At 40.3% G+C, this 18,054-nt stretch overlaps 3 protein-coding genes across 6 annotated transcripts in view; 1 reads left to right on the top strand and 2 right to left on the bottom strand.

Annotated features, from left to right (window-relative positions):
* The window catches only part of mphosph6 (M-phase phosphoprotein 6), a 28,638-nt gene extending 24,781 nt beyond the window's left edge, over positions 1-3,857 (bottom strand). The window contains exon 1 of the mRNA XM_062547306.1: positions 3,618-3,857. Within this exon, the coding sequence (XP_062403290.1) occupies positions 3,618-3,668 (51 nt within the window). The 5' untranslated portion in view covers positions 3,669-3,857. The remainder of the gene's footprint in view (positions 1-3,617) is intronic.
* Positions 3,858-4,660: 803 nt separating this feature from the next.
* On the top strand, positions 4,661-14,065 carry LOC134094271 (cytosolic carboxypeptidase 2-like). Of its 4 annotated transcripts, none has more exons than XM_062547739.1 (19): positions 4,661-4,778; positions 5,193-5,361; positions 5,464-5,646; positions 5,750-5,854; positions 5,960-6,107; positions 6,381-7,169; positions 7,884-8,037; positions 8,602-8,728; positions 8,898-8,998; positions 9,582-9,670; positions 9,847-9,907; positions 10,239-10,331; positions 11,006-11,056; positions 11,259-11,333; positions 11,647-11,700; positions 12,133-12,208; positions 12,381-12,491; positions 12,996-13,050; positions 13,458-14,065. In XM_062547739.1, exons 2-19 carry the CDS (start codon positions 5,220-5,222, stop codon positions 13,567-13,569), a joined length of 2,526 nt encoding a protein of 841 aa, XP_062403723.1. In that variant the 5' UTR covers positions 4,661-4,778; positions 5,193-5,219; the 3' UTR covers positions 13,570-14,065. The 4 variants fall into 4 exon arrangements, with proteins under 4 accessions (XP_062403723.1, XP_062403724.1, XP_062403725.1 ...); XM_062547740.1 differs by having other exon boundaries at positions 11,274-11,333; XM_062547741.1 differs by having other exon boundaries at positions 9,624-9,670.
* Positions 14,066-14,730: 665 nt separating this feature from the next.
* Positions 14,731-15,852, bottom strand: LOC134094365 (galanin receptor 2a). Its single transcript, XM_062547862.1, has 2 exons — positions 15,847-15,852; positions 14,731-15,648 (listed from the first exon to the last, which is right to left on the bottom strand). Exons 1-2 carry the CDS (start codon positions 15,850-15,852, stop codon positions 14,731-14,733), a joined length of 924 nt encoding a protein of 307 aa, XP_062403846.1.
* Positions 15,853-18,054: the final 2,202 nt, after the last annotated feature.

Raw genomic sequence — 18,054 nt, forward strand, 5'->3', positions numbered from 1 at the left:
TCTACTGCAAGCTGATTGTCATTACACCAACATCTGACTGTACAGGTATCAAGAAGAAATAAAGCACGACATCCTTGTTCAATGTTCAATCATTGTTAAACTTATATCCCTGCATAGCGCACAAGTCCGTTGACGTTCAGCCATCCTTGCTGTATTGGAAAACTGTCACTGAGCTATGAATTCTGTGGGCGCAGTCTCAACTGGCAGAGCTCAAGTTTATGACCTAGGTCATTTCCACGTCAGAATGACGAGCTTTTACAATTGGCCTGATTTCTCCGCTATTTCCTTTCAGAGGTCAAAGATCGTAGCAGTTCATTTTCACATTCAGGGCAACAAAACACAAATCTAGCACATTTCAAGAAATACCAACAAAAATGCTTTTTGTGTGGCAGGGCACCTTTAAATCAACTTGTCTATCAATTCTACACCGACTAGTCAGGTTCACTATGTCCAGATTTTAACCTTTGTGGGAATTTTTTGGGGATTTGCTAAACTATACATTTTTGGAAAGGTTATTGTATAAGGCGTCAGAAAATCAATGTTTGCATTCGCTTAGATGTCTTTATGGCAGCCATATTGATGTTTAAAAGTTATATTGGCGAGACACTATAGTTGAATAGGGTAACATTTTTAACTAGTCAATATCATTATGAAACTTCCCCAGTTGATTACTTACATTAATATAAGAAAATAATGTATTACAAGTTTTCAAGAATGTTATGTTTCAATATGCAAATTAGGCATTATCTAATTATATGCACTAATTTGCATAACACTTTAATTTGTAATATCTCGGCTTCTGAATAAGCTAGACTGTTGATTCTAACTGCTAAACCCACATTTTCAAGGCCATGGAATCAAATGGTGCCAGTTACAAAGCTCCAAGACTTTACCACATACAGTAGATGCATAAGTGGGTCAAAAATGACCCGGTGCGGTTATTTTCTTGCAATCTCATTGTAATGAAAAGTTGTCCGCATTTAATATTCCTTCAAATTTTTTTTAATCTTCCCATTGGAATACATCCATAATATGGGTTAAACAAACTATAGCAGTTGATCAGATAACTCAGAGTTCCTTTTATGGAAGAGTTCAAAATTATTTAACGTACAACTTGAAAACACACACACACACACACACACACCTGACTGCAGCACTTCATATCATACTTCTCCATCCACTCCACAACACTCACAATACTTCTCAACTTTTTCACACACACACACACACACACACACACCTGACTGCCCTCCTACCCCGCCTTAACCTAACTCCCCCACTTCACTGCATAGAAAGCCACACTCCTTACAGACAACATATAGCCCACCACAAGATTGCCAATATCATGGCAATCCCTCAAATGCAATGCCATCTCTTCTGCAAACATTGGGCAGAAAGTAACAAGCTGCCTCCAACACTTGGTGCTCTGAAGCAGTACATCTTCAGAGTTCATGTCCAAAGAAGAGTATGGACACAGGCAGCCATTGCTGTGCAGGATCCACAGCTGGATCCTCTGTAAAACGGATACTTCAAACACTCGGATGGCATGCTCAAACCAGTGACTACAGAGGTCCTCCCAGCCCCCTCCCAGGGGTAGTAGAGAGGGGCAGGATAAGTGCAAAAAGCATTAGGGGGGAGTAAGAGAAAGAGCTGCAGGGGGTGAATGATGCGTGTGTATGTGTGTGTGTGTGTGTGTGTGTGTTCGAGCACCAAGGGACACCCAGGAGCAACAGGGGCAAGGAAAAACTCCCTTGTCCAGGAAGAAACCTTGGGCAGATCCACGGCTCAAGGGGCCAACCCAACTGCCTGGGGTCGTGCTAGCAGAGGGAGCCTGTAAGTGTGTGTGTGTGTGTGAGCGGTGGGGAATCCTAAGGTGGGGTAGGAGGGCAGTCAGGTGTTTGTGTAAAAGTTAAGAAGTAGAGTGTTGTGGAGTGCATGGAGAAGTGTGTGAAGTCCTGTAGTCAGGTGTAGGTGTGTATGTGAGTGTCTGTGTGTGTGTAGTGTTAAAATGTTTGTGAGTGCTGGAGAGTCGTGAATGTGTGCAATTTCAGTATAGTGTAATGTTCATGATTTGGATGGCCTGAGGATAGAAGCTTCTCCTGAGTCTCTCAGTTCTGGCCTTATGATACGTAAGTGTCTTCTTGATTATGATGATGTATAGACACTGTCCACAAAGGTTGCTCTAAATGTGCATGTCGATAGTTCTAGAACATTCAAGTTTTACGTTAAATAATTTTGAACTCTTCAATAAAAGGAACTCTGAGTTATCTGACCCACTGCTAGTTTGTTTAACCCATATTATGGACGTATTTCAATGGGAAGATAAATTAAACATTGTTTAGGAGGATCATGGAATATTAAATGCAAACAACTTTTCATTACAATGAAATTGCAAGAAAATAACCACACCGGGTCATTTTTGACCCACTTATGCATCTATGGGTCAATGTGGTTAAGTCTTGGAGCTTTGTAACTGGCACCATTTGATGGTTTAGCAGTTAGAATTAAAAGTTTAGCTTATTCAGAAGCTGAGATATTACAAAGGAAAGTTGTATGCAAATTAGAGCATATAATTAGATAATACCTAATTTGCATATTGAGACATATAATTCTTGAAAACTTGTAATACATTATTTTCTTATATTAATGTAAGTAATCAACTGGGGAAGTTTCATAATGATATTGGCTAGTTAAAAATTGTACCTTATTCAACTGTAGTGTCTCGCCTGGTCTCGCCAATATAACTTTTAAACTTCAATATGGCCGCCATAAAGAAATCTGAGCAAATGCAAACATTGATTTTCTGACTCCTTATACAATAACCTTTCCAAAAATGTATAGTTTAGCAAATCCCAAAAAAATTCCCACAAAAAGACATAGTGAACCAGACTAGACAGATTGTTTTCACACCTTATAATATAGGCTATATACATGGCACTGCCTATCGCAACAATCATGTGTGCATATGAGAATATTTCTGACCGATCCCCAATGAACAAACAAAAAAGTTCACTTGCAGAACGCCATCTATATTATCCCCATTATCCCCGTCTGTTTGTGAAGGCAATGCCTTATTACTTATGTGCAGTGTCCACGCTGATTTATTCAGTGATTGTTTTATTAATTCATATCCAACAACCAAGAAGAGGGTAGCTAATCGATGTGAAAAATTCATGACACAGTTCTTCGTTAATTTTTACCAGCAGAGGTTGCCATAGAGTCTGAAACTTCGTGCATTAAACCATTTCCCAAGTTGGATTTGAGGCTTTGCTGATTCATGAAGCTTACTTTGCCATCACTAAAATGAGCGGATTGAAGATAAATAATGGATTTGGCGTGACAATTCTTGTGTGTGTGAGGGTGAGACTGATGCTGAAAGAGTGTTACGCCAAATGCGTGAGGGTGGTAGCAGCTAACCCTGAACGCGACTTTAAATCTGTCTAAAACAACTTGTTTATGAATGTTTGACAACTCCTGCAGCTGTGGTGAGCAACGCAAACACGCGCAAGGAAAACAGTAGAAACCAGAAAGGAACACAACACAACACAACAACACAAGCACTACTGACCGGTCACGACAACGTGGTAGACTGCATGATGATACGCGTGGCAACTCACCTTCATCCGTAGGACGTTTTTGGATAATTTTGCTGTCCCGTCAGCGTCCATGTTGTAGCTAGATTGCTTTTTTACAGAACGACACAGCTTCTGTTTCGGACACCAGCTATCACAAAGTGGACTCACGTAATCGCCTAGCTTCAAAGATGAGTTAGGTTGAGCAGAGATGTTACAGCGGTAGCCCACCAGAGAAGAACCAAAACAAACAGTTTTTCCAGTAGTGTGAAACTAGCGACAGTAAAGAAAATTCCAATATGGCCGCCATTCGCGAATCTTTCAAAATAAAAGTCAGAACATATTCATTGCTTTTTAAATTAATGAGGACGAAAATTATTAATTTAAAACTTTATTGTATTGCCAAAAGTAAGTTAAAGTTGGAAAAATAATTAACTTTAAATCGAAAATGCACCTTAGAATGCTATTTAGAGTGTATTTTTGAATGTACCTGTTACCTTATTGCCTAGTGTTGAATTAAAACTGTGTGGCTGATAAAACAACAAAGTTCTGTTCATTTAAAAGGGGGGTTTATAACATGTAGCCCTCTTTAATAGTGCAAATATTTATACCAAATTTGCCTTTGTGAGTGCAGGCCATAATAGGCTTGTCATTGACACACACTGTTGAAATTCAAATTGTGTGGCTGTGAAAACAATAAGTTGTGCATATGTAAAAGGGGGGTGAAATGGAATCCTTAGAAGGTCTACTTTCAGAAAATATATAGATGTTTATACCAAATTCGCCTTTGTGGGTACTAGGCCATACTAAGTGTGTACCGAGTCACATAAAAGGCCTGCCATTGACACACACTGTTGAACTTCAAATTGTGTGGCTGTGAAAACCATAGACTGTAAAAGACTTTTGCAATAGCACTTTATAAACCGTCTCTGACTGTAATAATTAATCTAGCTAGAACTAGCATAGAAAAGGTCGCGGTCAACAGAATGGCAGGTTGTCATGGGGATGTCCAATTCAGACTCCTCGAACTGACTGTTAGCAAAGTCTTTTTAAAGCTAAGTGTCTCTGCTGTTAGTAAGTGCATTAGATCTAGCTGCTAGGCTTACTTGCCTGTCCCTGATAGCCATACTATGTTGAAAGTAGTAAAATGCAGACGTTAATGCAAATGGCATATACCAGAGTGATCTGTTGTTCCAATTACGTCTTGTGAGTAATCATCAACATCTTCTTTGAAACATGTGGCTAGCATAATTTAGTTATAAGGACAACCAATAGGTTATTGCTAGCAGATTAGCCATAATCGGCATAGCAGCTAGTTTCTAGCAAGGATAGCAGCTGCTAATAATTTAATGACAGCGATCACCCGTATAGCTAAAGCATTTAGGTATTCTAGGTAGCTAGTGCAAAATTTATTAAGTTAGGCTTAATTTACAATGTGTAAAGATTTAACATTAACATCAGCTGACAGGCATTCAGTGGAAACCAACGACTTATATTACCTTGCTTTTTACACCTGAAAAAGGCAAAGGCACATCACCTGAAACATCATGAATCCGACTGCTCACCTAACATTCTGATAGACTGATGTGGAATCTCGTGAAAAGGTGCATCTCTTTACAGGCACGCACCGCAAAAGATGAAGACAACATGAAGAGGGGAAAGCATGTCCATTGTCACTGTTCTGTTAGTTCCTCAACATCTGACGACGATGATGAGTTTGAGGATGAAAATCAGGCAAAACAAGAACAGACTGAAGATTATTGCCAAGACCAAGGGGTAATGAATGAAGGTAATGCAATAGCCTACACACTGGCTAAATGATTGAAGTCTAGTCTTCCTTCAGATATTAGGTTGACTTGTCCAAAGATCTGACTTTTATTCTATTTAATAGATGCCATTGGTGTTGCACAGTTGCCAAAAACCACTCAGGTAGTCTTTGAGATCCAATCGGGCCGGCCAGTGCCTCGTCTCTGTGAGCCACGTCACCTGTATGGTGTCTCTGGACACTTGTCGCAGACCCTCTCTCGCTGGCCAAAGGAGTGTGAAGTTACACCCGAAGAAATTCATCACATTGGTGAGAGAAATAAAATGTAAAATATGTAGAAATATCTTATTTAATTACATAGGTACACTACAGTGTACAAACTAGTGTTGACCCAACAGGCTTAATTTCACAGACTGGACGCCTCCTGCTCCTGAGCCTTTTTGTATCCCAGAATCTGAAAAATGGCCCCGAGACCAGAATGTGGGGAAAGGCACTCTTGTTTATAATGGGCAAGCAGGTTGTTACATAATTTGCATGATCATTGTTTTTCCAAAAGTCCAAAACAGCATGATGCTGAATGGCGCTGTCATATAAATGTATTTACATGTAAGATACTTTACAGGTAAGGAGTACTACTTCACAGGGTCTCGTCCAGGGGGGAATCGCTCACCTCTTTCACAGGCCTCTATACCCCTCTCTGGGCCTGATGACACCACTCTTCTTTTTGAGGGTCGCTTTGAAAGTGCCAACTTGATGTCTGCACACAGAGTGTAAGTTGGCTTTCAGTGTGAATGAAAATGTAATGAAATTAGTTGATCGATGGAATGTTTGCTTGTTAGCTTGGCAGACATTGGTGTTCAGACTTATGCCCCAAGTTTTCATTTCAGTGGGTCCAAATTAGTATCCAGAAATTGCACATGCACTTACAGATTTCACAAAGCCAAAAGTGTTATGTTGCTTCTATTCTCATGTGTTGATCAATGTACACCGTCATGGTCATTTCACATGGACGATTGATAACGTTGTTTGCCTTTTCATTTCAGCGGGCAGTTTGATTATGACCTCATGCTCCGGCCTGACCTCTATACTAAGAAGCACACCCAGTGGTTTTACTTCCGAGTGAGGAACATGCGGGCAGGCATCCCGTACCGCTTCACCATCACCAACTTCCTGAAGGCCACCAGTCTTTATGAGAAGGGCCAGAAACCCCTACTCTATTCAGACGAGAAGGCCAGAGCTTTTGGTGTGGGTTGGCACCGTGTGGGCTATGATGTGTCATACTGTCGTAACGGGCTCTTCCACCTTGGCTTACCCTGCTTCTCCCTGTCTTGGAGTTTCGTCTTCCCTTATGACCAAGACACGTGCTATCTGGCACACTGCTATCCATACACTTATACCAAGCTGTGGGCATACCTCTCAAGTATAGAACGCAGCCCCAGGGTCTCTTCTTTCTGCAAGATTCGGACACTCTGTCATTCACTGGCAGGCAACTTGGTGCCAGTTCTGACAGTGACCAGTCCCTCACGCAAGCGTGGTGAGTGGGAAGCAGCCCATAAGCCGGCCGTCGTTATCACAGCCCGTGTCCACCCTGGAGAGACCAACAGCTCCTGGGTCATGAAAGGCATCATGGACTTCCTCCTGAGAGACTCGCCTGATGCACGACTGCTCCGAGACACTTTCATCTTCAAGCTGGTGCCCATGCTGAACCCAGATGGTGTGATAGTAGGAAATTACCGCTGCTCTCTGACTGGCCGTGACCTAAACCGCAGCTACAACTCAAATCTGAAGGACTCTTTCCCCATTGTACATGCCGTGCGGACTATGGTCCATAGGTAAAGATGTTTAGACTGTTTTATGCGTATGCACACTAGCCTGTTGTCATAGAATATAATATGCGAATGATTACTACAAAAGTATTGATAGAATGCCGTGTAGGCTACATCACTTTAGTGTGCTCAATCTTACATTACAGCTTCCAAGCATATTTGGAATGAACTTTCAACAAAATAAAAAAGTGAATTAAAGAATATATTATTACATTTTGTATATGCAGAGAAGGTGCTGCTAGATGTTTATCAGTTTAGAACATACTGTACAAGAGACTACTAAAACAGAGCGTAGCGCTTGAAAACCTCATAGTGCCAGAGCAAGGCCATTGGTCTCAGTATTTGTTAATACATCATGACGTGTAAGAAAAAGGGGACCAAGGGGGACCTCCACGACCAAGGCACTCCAGAGGTTTAAAATGTCTTTATTTTAAACTAGACATGTCCAACAAAGCCCACGCGTAGCGGCTGGGGCCTTCATCAGCATGCCCTGAATAAAGACATTTTAAACCTCTGGAGTGCCTTGGTTGTGGAGGATTTTTTTCTCCTTTTTCTTACACAAACTATTTACCTTGGACCAAAGAGCACCCAACAACAAGCAGCATCAAAAGAACAAAGAGGACTGAGCACGCCACTAACCCTGAACATTTACATCATGACATGTATATGAAACTAATATGACACTGAGGTTTGTACACTCACTGACAATTTCTATGTCAGGTTGTGTGAGAAGCGTGATGTGCTGCTGTACTGTGACCTCCATGGACACAGCCGTAAGCAGAACGTCTTCACCTACGGCTGTGAAAGGGCAGCTGGCCGTCAGCTGCACGAGCGGATCTTTCCCCTGATGCTGAGTAAGAACTGCCCTGAAATGGTAAGCACTTCACCACTGAATGATTCCCATGTAGCATAACAAAGGTGCTCACTACTTTTTTGGATACAATAATGGGTAGTACTCATAATTATCCTAGACTGAACCAATATCTACATTTCACATAATATTTAGCCTCACACAATCTTTTTAAAAACAATCAAGCTGTGATGTGAAACTATAAAACATATAAAAGTATCCGAGTTGTTTGCCATACAGATAATCTGTTACCCTAATGTGCCACTCACTCAGTGTCAAACATAACTTCTTGTTTCCTTGGAAATGTCCTCCTGACACTGTACTGTGATAGATTTTTTAAAGTGTGTGTTTTTGGGGCTTTTTAATGCCTTTAATGATAGGTCAGTGGAGAGAGATAGGAAGCGAATGGGAGAAAGAGTTGGGTGGGATCCGGAAAGGACCATGGGGCGGGAATCGAAGTCGGGTCGCCGGTGTACGGTGCAGGTACCCCAGCCAGTTGCACCACGGCTTGGGCCTCTGATATAATTTTTACCCGTGTATCAGATGTACAGAATCCAGGAGAGCAAGTTTCTGACTTTGTCTGTGAAGTTCTCCTTTCAGAACTGTAAGTTCAAGGTGCAGAGAAGCAAGGACGGCACTGGTCGCATAGCTCTGTGGAAACTTGGGATCCTTAACAGCTTCACATTAGAAACCTCCTTCTGTGGCTCAAGCATTGGTATGTGACTGTTTGATGCATATGTTTGCATTACTTATGTTGTTGAAAGCAAATAATCACTTAATTATTGTGTTTTTAATTTCCACACCACAGCCATAATGAACAGAGATCTTTCCCAGGTTGGTTTATGCTGGTTCAGATGTTTTTTTTATCAAATGTTCTGTTGCAGGTCAACAGAAGGGAACCCATTTCAGTATAAAGGACTTAGAGATGTTGGGAGCTCACTTTTGTGATACACTGCTGGACTACTGTGATCCAGACAGGACCAAGGTGAGTGTGAATGTCCATGTCTGTCTATCACTTGTAGACATATTGCAAAAGGTGCTTTGGTTTATTTTGTACCTTCACCTGGCCAATATTCTGTAGAAACCAAGGGCGAAGTGGGACTGTTGCCGGGAGGTTTCAAGCTTTAGTGACTGTGATCAGACAGTCCAGGTTGGAAGACGCAATAAAGAAAAATATACAAACAGCGATCTCATGCATTTTTAAGATCACTGTAATCAGCCAAGCCTCAAATGTTTACCAGCCGACTGGGAATTCCCCGATTCTCCTGATTATGACTGCTACTGGAAGAAACAATCAAAGTTAGAAAGCGAGCTTATGAAGGTGCACAAGCACGCATATGAACACAAGAGTTCTTGTTGCTATGCATGGTTTTTAATTCCGATTCTGTTACAGCCAATGCCACATTCAATAGAACTGCCATTGTCCGCATCAGAATGCATTAGCGTTTACACTACAAAAGATATGTGGTCACAAGTGTCCCTGACCACCTCAACAAGTGGTTTGATTGACTGGAATACAATGTCTTTTTCAATGTTTGTGAGATTTAAGGGGACAAATATTTTTTTAGTACAATATGTGTTTAAGAGAGCTGCAAGACTCACTCCGACAGGAAACCACCCTGACCCTCGCAGAAGCACCACAAAGTGACGACGGCAGGTACGTTATACTTCTATCTGTACCATGATATAGTTCTGTTATACTTGCAATGGTTTTATTATACTGGGTGTAACTAGTTTTTACAGATAATACTATTATACTGTATACTAATATTGCTATATTGCTTTTGATATTGCGGTTTGTTATGTCCTGTGTCTGAACGTGTCCTGTTTCAGCACCAGTGGATCCAATAGCTCTGACTCTGACGGGCCTCCAGCCCACCTTGAGGCCTTACAGGTGCATGAAAAGGACAAATACCATTTTTAGAATGTCAAGGTTTATCATGTTATCATTACTTAAAAACTGGCATATGTGACTGCAAAGTATGAGAGGTCCATGAATTACCTGCATTGCACAAAAAAACTTTGAAATTGCATAGGCCTATACCTTTTAAAAAATATGTAGTGCCACATAGGGATGATACCCAGACCAGATTTGAAGATAAACAAATGCCATGCATTCTGTTTTCACTTTTATGATACATATCCAGCTAAGTCTTTTATTATGATCATTCCTCTTCATGTATACGTTGACCTTCCACTTATTTTCTCCTCTCTGTCTTGCCTAGATGATTAATCGTAAAAAGTCAATGAAGTCCAAGAAACAGAGGGACTGTTCTTGTCTACTGAGGCATAAAGAGACAACCCCTGAGGAGAATAAGGTGATGAACTTCAGATGATCATGTAATATTGGAGTTAAGGGCCGTTCACACCAAGAACGATAACGATAACGATAACTATAACCATAACGATAAAAGCGTCCACACTGGCCAACGATAAGAAAAGTCTCTCCTCATGTTAATGAATGTGATGGCTAGAATATTATGGGTTCTGATTGGCTGTTAGCTTTTTATCGTTCTCAAAATCGCTCTGAAAGTGGTCAACAACGATATCGTTCTTCATGTCGTTAACGTTATAGTTTATGTGTGAACGTTGTCATTCATATTAACAAGAGCGATATTTATTTATAGTTATCGTTATCGTTATCGTTCTTGGTGTGAACGGCCCTTTACACTAAGTACTTTTGGATTAACCAAAGCAGCCTAATTGTCGAGTAGCACTTAGTGCTGCCCAAACATGTCCTTGTTGCACTGTTCCCTGACTGTTTCCCTTTTTGTAAGTTGCTTTAGATAAAAGCGTCAGCTAAATGACTAAATCAAATGCAAGTTGTGAAAATCTAATTATAATGATTAATTATTAATAATATTGGCTAAGGGTTGCTGCTGTTAACAGTGTTTAAGGTTTTCTGCTGTTGATCCTACTTATGGAAGAATTGTATTAGCTAGGTCATTAGTTTTCAGATTACTCTAATGAACAGCTCATACTTTTCCTCCAGGATAGTGATGTCAAAGATGCCGCACAGAAAGGCAAATATTCCCTTAAACCTGTGAGTTCTTCCTCATAACTCTCTCCACATAATACTTATCTGAATATGGAAATCATGAAATAAAGTGCTAGGAAATTGAAGAGGGGTTAATAACAGTGAAATTTGTACCCCCTCTCTCTCTCTCTGTGTGTGTGTGTGTGTGTGTGTGTGTGTGTGTGTGTGTGTGTGTGTGTGGATGTATGTGCATCTAACTTCATGACAGCTATGTGTTCCTCAGCATATGCTCAGGAGAGGAAAACAGGACACTCCACTGGAGTCCACTGACACCAACAAAAAGGTGTTGACCAGAGTACATACTTTGCTGTAAAAAAAGTCCACAAAATTACAAATCCATCATAATATATATATATATATATATATATATATATATATATATATATATACTGTATACACACACAGTATAGATAGATAGATAGATAGATAATAACAGAACAGGGTGCACTACAGCTGATACTTAATTCATGGTCGTTGGTAACTCACAATTCCTTTCCACTATTTTCTAACTTCCTTTTTCAGAATTCTGTCAGATTTCTCCACCTCTGTTATAGTGGTATCATGTGATGGTAGTCTGTTTTCTGTTCTCTCCTCAGATGTCTGTGCTATACCTGGTCTTTGATAATGAGAAAGGATCAGTGAAATCAAAGGTATTATCAGCCTTACAGTATAACCACAACTATACTGGAACTCTGACCGATTGACTCTCTTATCAGTCTTTCACAATGTTCTCACCCCATTATGTTGCTAAATCAAGAGTTTTTGTTGAAAAGAGTTCACACACTCCTTGGTTTTCTTTTAAGGTTCTTTGTTTCAGTTTATTTTCTCATTTGGCAGTTATGATGTTTCGACCATGCGGTCTTCCTGAGGTTCACTTGGAATACCGCATTGTCGAAATGTCATAACTGCCCAATGAGAAATTAAACTAAAGCAAAGAACATTAAAAGAAAACCAAGTTTTTTCTACAGAAACTTTTGACCTTTTTGTTTAGCACCTGGGATGTGCACAAAGTCTCCCTACAAGTCAAATCAGAGAGAGACCATAATTTATTGATCTTCTTGTCTGTACTGTATGCTTCTCAGTCAGACTACTTGCGGCACCTGATGGCAGGCTACATTAAGAACAGGATGCAGATGGGCTTGGGCAACTCTCTGAGTGGTAAGGCCTGTCTATTGTGCCACTTAGATTGTTTTTTAAAATTACCCGTTAGACTCTTTATTTTGCAGTCTGTGTCTCTCAGTTTGTGTGTGTGTGTGTGTGTGTGTGTGTGTGTGTGTGTGTGTGTGTGTGTGTGTGTGTGTGTGTGTAAACGTGCATGTGTTTTTGACAGGTTTGGGTTTAGCTCCCAGCACCATGCCTTCAGGTAAAGCCAACCAGTTGTCTGGCCGCGGTCACCTGGCATGTGGAGACAAGCACATCGGCAGACTGTCACCAGTCCAGTGTGAGTATCTTGTGCTCATTTGACATTTCTTCATTATACGAATACAATTTCTCATGAAAGGATGAACTCTGCTCAGCAAGAATTGAAAACCAATAGCTATGAAAATTAACATGACTTGAACCTGTATGGTGAAGGACAAGTATTGCTCAACATAAATAAAATAGGTCTGGTGTTGGACTTTCAGGTACCATCACTAATAACATGATGGCATACATAACAGATTGGTTCATTTCTATGGCGACTTTTTGTTTTATTTCACTGTGGCCATTTTCTTATCTAATGTTAAAAATCGTTGAAGTTGCACTGACCACAGAACACTGGCAGAACAGTCCTGAATGACTTTTTTTCTCTTTGAATAGTTGTAATCTAGTTGTAAGATGATATCTTCGCAACCTTAAATGAAATCAGCATTTCAGATATGACATTTACAATAGACAGAATAATGATAGTTTTATGAGACTGAATAGATTTTGTGTTTGTTCCTTTTTCATGTACTTCGCACAGGGAGAGGGTCCAAGTCCCACCCTGCACCTTTTACACTACCTGTCATGACTAACAGGTAAGATCACACACAGAACTAAGTATTACAGAACGCTTCTTGACAGGGACTGTTGAGAAATGTTATCTGCTCTGCAAGACATGTTTGGAGCCTTGCTAAACTAAATAATTATAATGACAGGTGCTGGAAATGGAAAGTCATATGATGATCAACACTCAATCCACTGTTTATTTAGCTAGAATTGAGAAACCAGTACTCTGGTGCTGGTGCACATCTCTGCTCATGTCAGTCTTCAAAGAGCCAGCCAGCAGGCAGGTTGTGCTGGCTGATTCCCTTATCCAAATATGAATAGAGCTAGATTTGATGGTGGAGCAAAAGAAGCATCAGAAATCAAAAGCTGCTGTCACAAATAAGGATTTAAGGATATCATATTTACTGATGATCACTGGTTTTGTGTGTACGTACAGACAGGGGGAGTACAGGCCAGCTGAGTGTAAGCGTGGTCAGTGGCGTGGTGTGGTTAAGGAGCAGGCCACAGAGCCAGACCGGAAGCCAGAGCATGTGATAGGAAAACCGTGACATGAATCACCAACCAATAACAACAACAAAGACGTCTTCTTTAATCTACTGAATGCATCAATCACTTCATTGACATTGTACAGGTTGACATAAAGTCGCTTGTTTCAAGTTTATTAAAATTTGTATGTTAAGCTTACCATAAACAGAATTTGTACTTGATATACTTACTACACAAGTGCACATCCCAGGGAGCTTACTACATACAGTACAGTACTTCACTAGGTTTTGATTCAGTGAAAACAACTAAAAGCAGCACATTGAAAAAGTGAGGGTGGTATGTATGGATATGTTCTTCTGTTAGCAGTGCTAGCTGAGCATTCACATGCAGTCAATCAGAAAGATACCTTTGCAGTGACACTACGACAACAAGACATCAGAATTGTGTGTCTTATCTAGAATGCACGCAATGGCATATTGCAATGGCACTATGTATATTCCTTGTAGCATTCTTGTGGCCTGCAATCAATTGTCAATACTTCTGTCAGACTGTCGCAGTGATCCCACCTGTGTAAGCTAGATGTGGGGAGCAAGGGAGCATATGTTACTGAATGATTCACTGGCTGGATTGAGGCCAAGGTGTTGAAGCTCACAGAAGCCATATGGCTGTTGACAGAGCTGCTGTCTATCAGCACTTATATCTCATGTCGATTCCTTTCCCTGATTTAGTACTTGCAGTGTGTGTAATAAATCTGTCTGACAATACCAGAAGCACACGGTTGTGCTGTTGTTTCTCTGAAAAGCTCAAATGTGCTGTAAATATAACCGCAAGTAAAACAAAAAAATGGAACTGAAATAGAGGTCCGTGGCGTGTAGCAGTTAGGAACTCATTAAAAGAAAACTGGCTCGTAAAAATACACATTTCAAGGAAATTAATTAGAATAGGCCCGCCACCAAAGGCACTTTAATAAGCATTCATATGCAGATAGTCTATGTGACACCGCACAGAATGGAAACTATTTCTTAAAAATCTGTATTTCAGCTCAAAGCTTGAATTCAAACATAGCTGGTAGTAGCACCTCAGACTTCTATCAGTGGAATTTGGAGTATTTTACCAAATAAAATGGTATGCCATACCCAGCCGGTCCTACTTATCGCATATATAGATAGCAGGGATTGATTAGTCATCGGATTTTAGAATAGTCATACCCATCACAGCATCCTTTAATTGAAGCTGTCAGTCACACTGGTAACCTGAGGATGGACCCTTTTCCTGTTGCAGTTGACTAGACAGACTGCCCTCCCATGGCGGTAGCGCTTAGAGAGCAGCACATACAGCACCGGGTTGACGCAGGGGTGCAGATACTGCAGCACTGTGCAGGTGAAGTAGAACATCTCCCAGGATTGGCCGTGACGGTACAGGCCCAGATAAACGCACAGCTCCAGTATGTAGCCCGGTAACCAGCACACGGAGAATGTCCCTGCGGCCAGGAAGACCATGAGGGAAGCCCGCCGAGTGTTGCGAGCACTGGCCACCGACATCACAGGGCTCTTGTGTAAAAAGAGCGCGAGACGGACGTAATTAACGGCAATGACTAGCATTGGCACAAAGTAGTAGAGGACAAACTGGCTTAGCACCACCTGGTAATGGTGCTCGTGGATGGTGGGTAAGCAGAGGCTGACATTGTTCATACTCGGACCGAGGTTTTCCTTGGTGGCGAAGATCCGCAGTGGTAGGCTGATGAAGAAACTGAGAGCCCACACCAGCACAAACATCAGGACGACCAGGTCCATGGTGAGGGGCTGGTAAGGGTTAGTGATGATCATGGCCCTGGCCACAGACACGGCACACAGGGAGTACGTGCTGGCCGCTAGCAGGAAGGCCAGCAGGAACTGGTAGACCTGGCAGGAGGTGTCCCCCAGGGGCCAGGAGAAGCTGATGGCTGAGTGCAGGGTGAAGGGAATGAGCAGGAGGGTGAAGAAGTCAGCGAGGGCCATGCTGAGCAGCAGCACGTCCAGCCGATTCTTCCTCAGCGTGTTGTACTTGGCAAAGAGGGAGAACACCAGTAGGTTGGCAAAGAAGCCCATTCCTAATATCACTCCACAGGTGCAGGCAAAGATCACAGCATATGTGTTGTATGCCTGTTGTCAGTCGCAGAAGTAATAAAGCAAAAACATGAAAGAACAACTAAGACTTTAAATTGATTAGTATTAAATATTAGCAATTTCTAACATTAATTAAGTGTATTTAATTTAATTTAAAATACATTAATGATATTTCCTGTAAAAATGGCTGTTTTGTAATTTCCTGTCAAGGCTGAAATACAAACATCTACTCACCGCCATTTTATGGTATTATGTCCTTATGTTACCCAAAGTATATATTTGTAGGCCATTGGTGAAGTCAAATAATACTCTCATAACATTAAAAATACGCAAAATCTGACAATTGTAACAAAGTTTTTCAGGATCCTCTCTGTTTTAGATTCTCTACTTCTGATAGCTTAACATCAGTGGGATGACACACACCAGTTGGATCTGAATTCATTCTGGTTGACTGAACTTCATTTAAAGTGAAAGAGAGCCTTTCCCACTGTGAATGTTTGACTTCATCAGCCACCAATAATGATTGCCTAAAACTGATTCCTGTATATTTTGTGACTTCGGTGATTAACCCATGATATTGGTATTAATTTGCATCAGTATAATTATTAAGTATTATAATTACATGGACTGAAAAGTAAATGATGTGTCCAAATATTATGCTACTACACACTTAAAATGAATGTGTGTTGCTTTTGACACATCTCTGTCCAGATAGAGACAACATATTTATTTTAAGAGTGTATTTTGAGGCTTAAATGTATCATATAATATGAGAACACTCCAATATAGTGTGGAAAAGTCACATTTTGATGTCTGCCTACTACATTAAAATATAGGCTAGTTCTACTAGTTTGGTATGTCTTGTTTCTTTTTTTTTTTGTTGTAATTTTCAGTAGTTCTTTGGTCTTAATGCTTAATGCAATACCACTCCAAACCATTCTCATTGCAACTATTCTTATGTAAGTTTTCAAGATTTGTTCCTGTGTCATTGCTTTTACTCTGACAATCCTATTTGTTGTTAGCTGGTGCATAAACTGAGGCTCTTATCAGCAGTGTTTATGATTCTTCTGTCTCTAATGGCTCATAAAGACGCTCTCAGAATAGGAAGCAAGCACATCACATTGATCTGTTTGCTTTGGCTCCATTAAGTACAGCACCAGCTTCATTAAAACACATCAGAGATTAAATAGTGAGCATGAAGGCTATAAACAAGTTGTTCGGCTTTCCTAAACAGATAATGATTTGTCAATATTAGCCTACCTCAAAATCAAGATGCCATCTTTCCTCTGTAACACACTATTTTTTTTCCCTTCCTAACGACACGTTCCATTTGACTGATGCTGATGATTTCTAACAGATGACTGACATTATTTAGCACGACTGAACATGTCTTCAAACAGATTTAAAGTATGAGTCATGGAGTGATATGTTTTTTATGTATGTAGGTGCAATAACACAAAATAATATACTTTGTCAGTGCAAGGATGTTACATTTCTTACCAGTAGAGACAATATTAGCATCATACTGACCTAACAAAACACGTTTGTTGACCAGACAGTTAGGGAAAAACAAATCAAGACTACAGTAAATTGGTAATACATCAGAAATTCACAAAAAGTAATACACCATGATCATTATCATGCTTATCCACAAAAAGGAAGAACAAAAATAAATAGTCAGCAGTAAACAAATACATTCATAAAATAAATATTTTCTCAAAATAAATTAAAGTTGCTCTCGTCATTTTCCAATGACAAAAAAAGTGAAATTCAGCAATGCACTAATAATCAATGGTGTGATATCGACAATTAATAATTAATACTGTGCAATATTGTACTGTCAGCACATTGAACGCTTTCTTTTCACATTCTAAAGTGTTATTTAAAACCACTTGGTTTATGTGATTAGTCACTGTGTATACAAAAGACACTTTCTATGTGTACTTAAACAAAATATGCTTAATTATTGGTTAATCATCTGAACTAATGTTGATTACACATGGCCACACTGACAAACCCTTTGTTACAGGTAGATAACTAGCATCGCACGCAAAGCACCAAGGCCATCGGCACATGAATAAAAGCTAACATAATTACCAGGCAAAATCATTTTACTCATTTAATACTATGCACACACACACACACACACACACACACACACACTGGTGGGTCACCGCAACACTTGTGGGTGACCGTACACAAATTAGGAAGTTCTCTGCAAATTAAATCCTTCAAAGCCACACCATTTCTGTGAAACTAAGACGAGCAACTCTCATTTAAAGTCAATCTCCGTCATCTCCTTCTGAATGTTACCTCTACTACTGCTACCACTAATTTGGCATTTTTGCTAGATTGCGCCTTGCGCTTTGTCAATAAATTAGCTAATATTAGTATCACCACTTCTCACTGCATGGCTCCTATAATGCTGAAGCCTGTTTGTGG

Source organism: Sardina pilchardus, chromosome 10 (genome assembly GCF_963854185.1).
Source record: "Sardina pilchardus chromosome 10, fSarPil1.1, whole genome shotgun sequence".
Classification (NCBI taxonomy): domain Eukaryota; kingdom Metazoa; phylum Chordata; class Actinopteri; order Clupeiformes; family Clupeidae; genus Sardina; species Sardina pilchardus.

What these genes read in the sequence shown, in the direction of transcription:
- LOC134094271 (XM_062547739.1), top strand. Translation starts at nt 5,220, where the DNA reads ATGAAGAGGGGAAAGCATGTCCATTGTCACTGTTCTGTTAGTTCCTCA. An exon ending in CCAAGGGGTAATGAATGAAG is followed by an intron (nt 5,362 to 5,463) that starts GTAATGCAATAG and finishes TCTATTTAATAG; the next exon opens with ATGCCATTGGTGTTGCACAG. An exon ending in TGTTTATAATGGGCAAGCAG is followed by an intron (nt 5,855 to 5,959) that starts GTTGTTACATAA and finishes GATACTTTACAG; the next exon opens with GTAAGGAGTACTACTTCACA.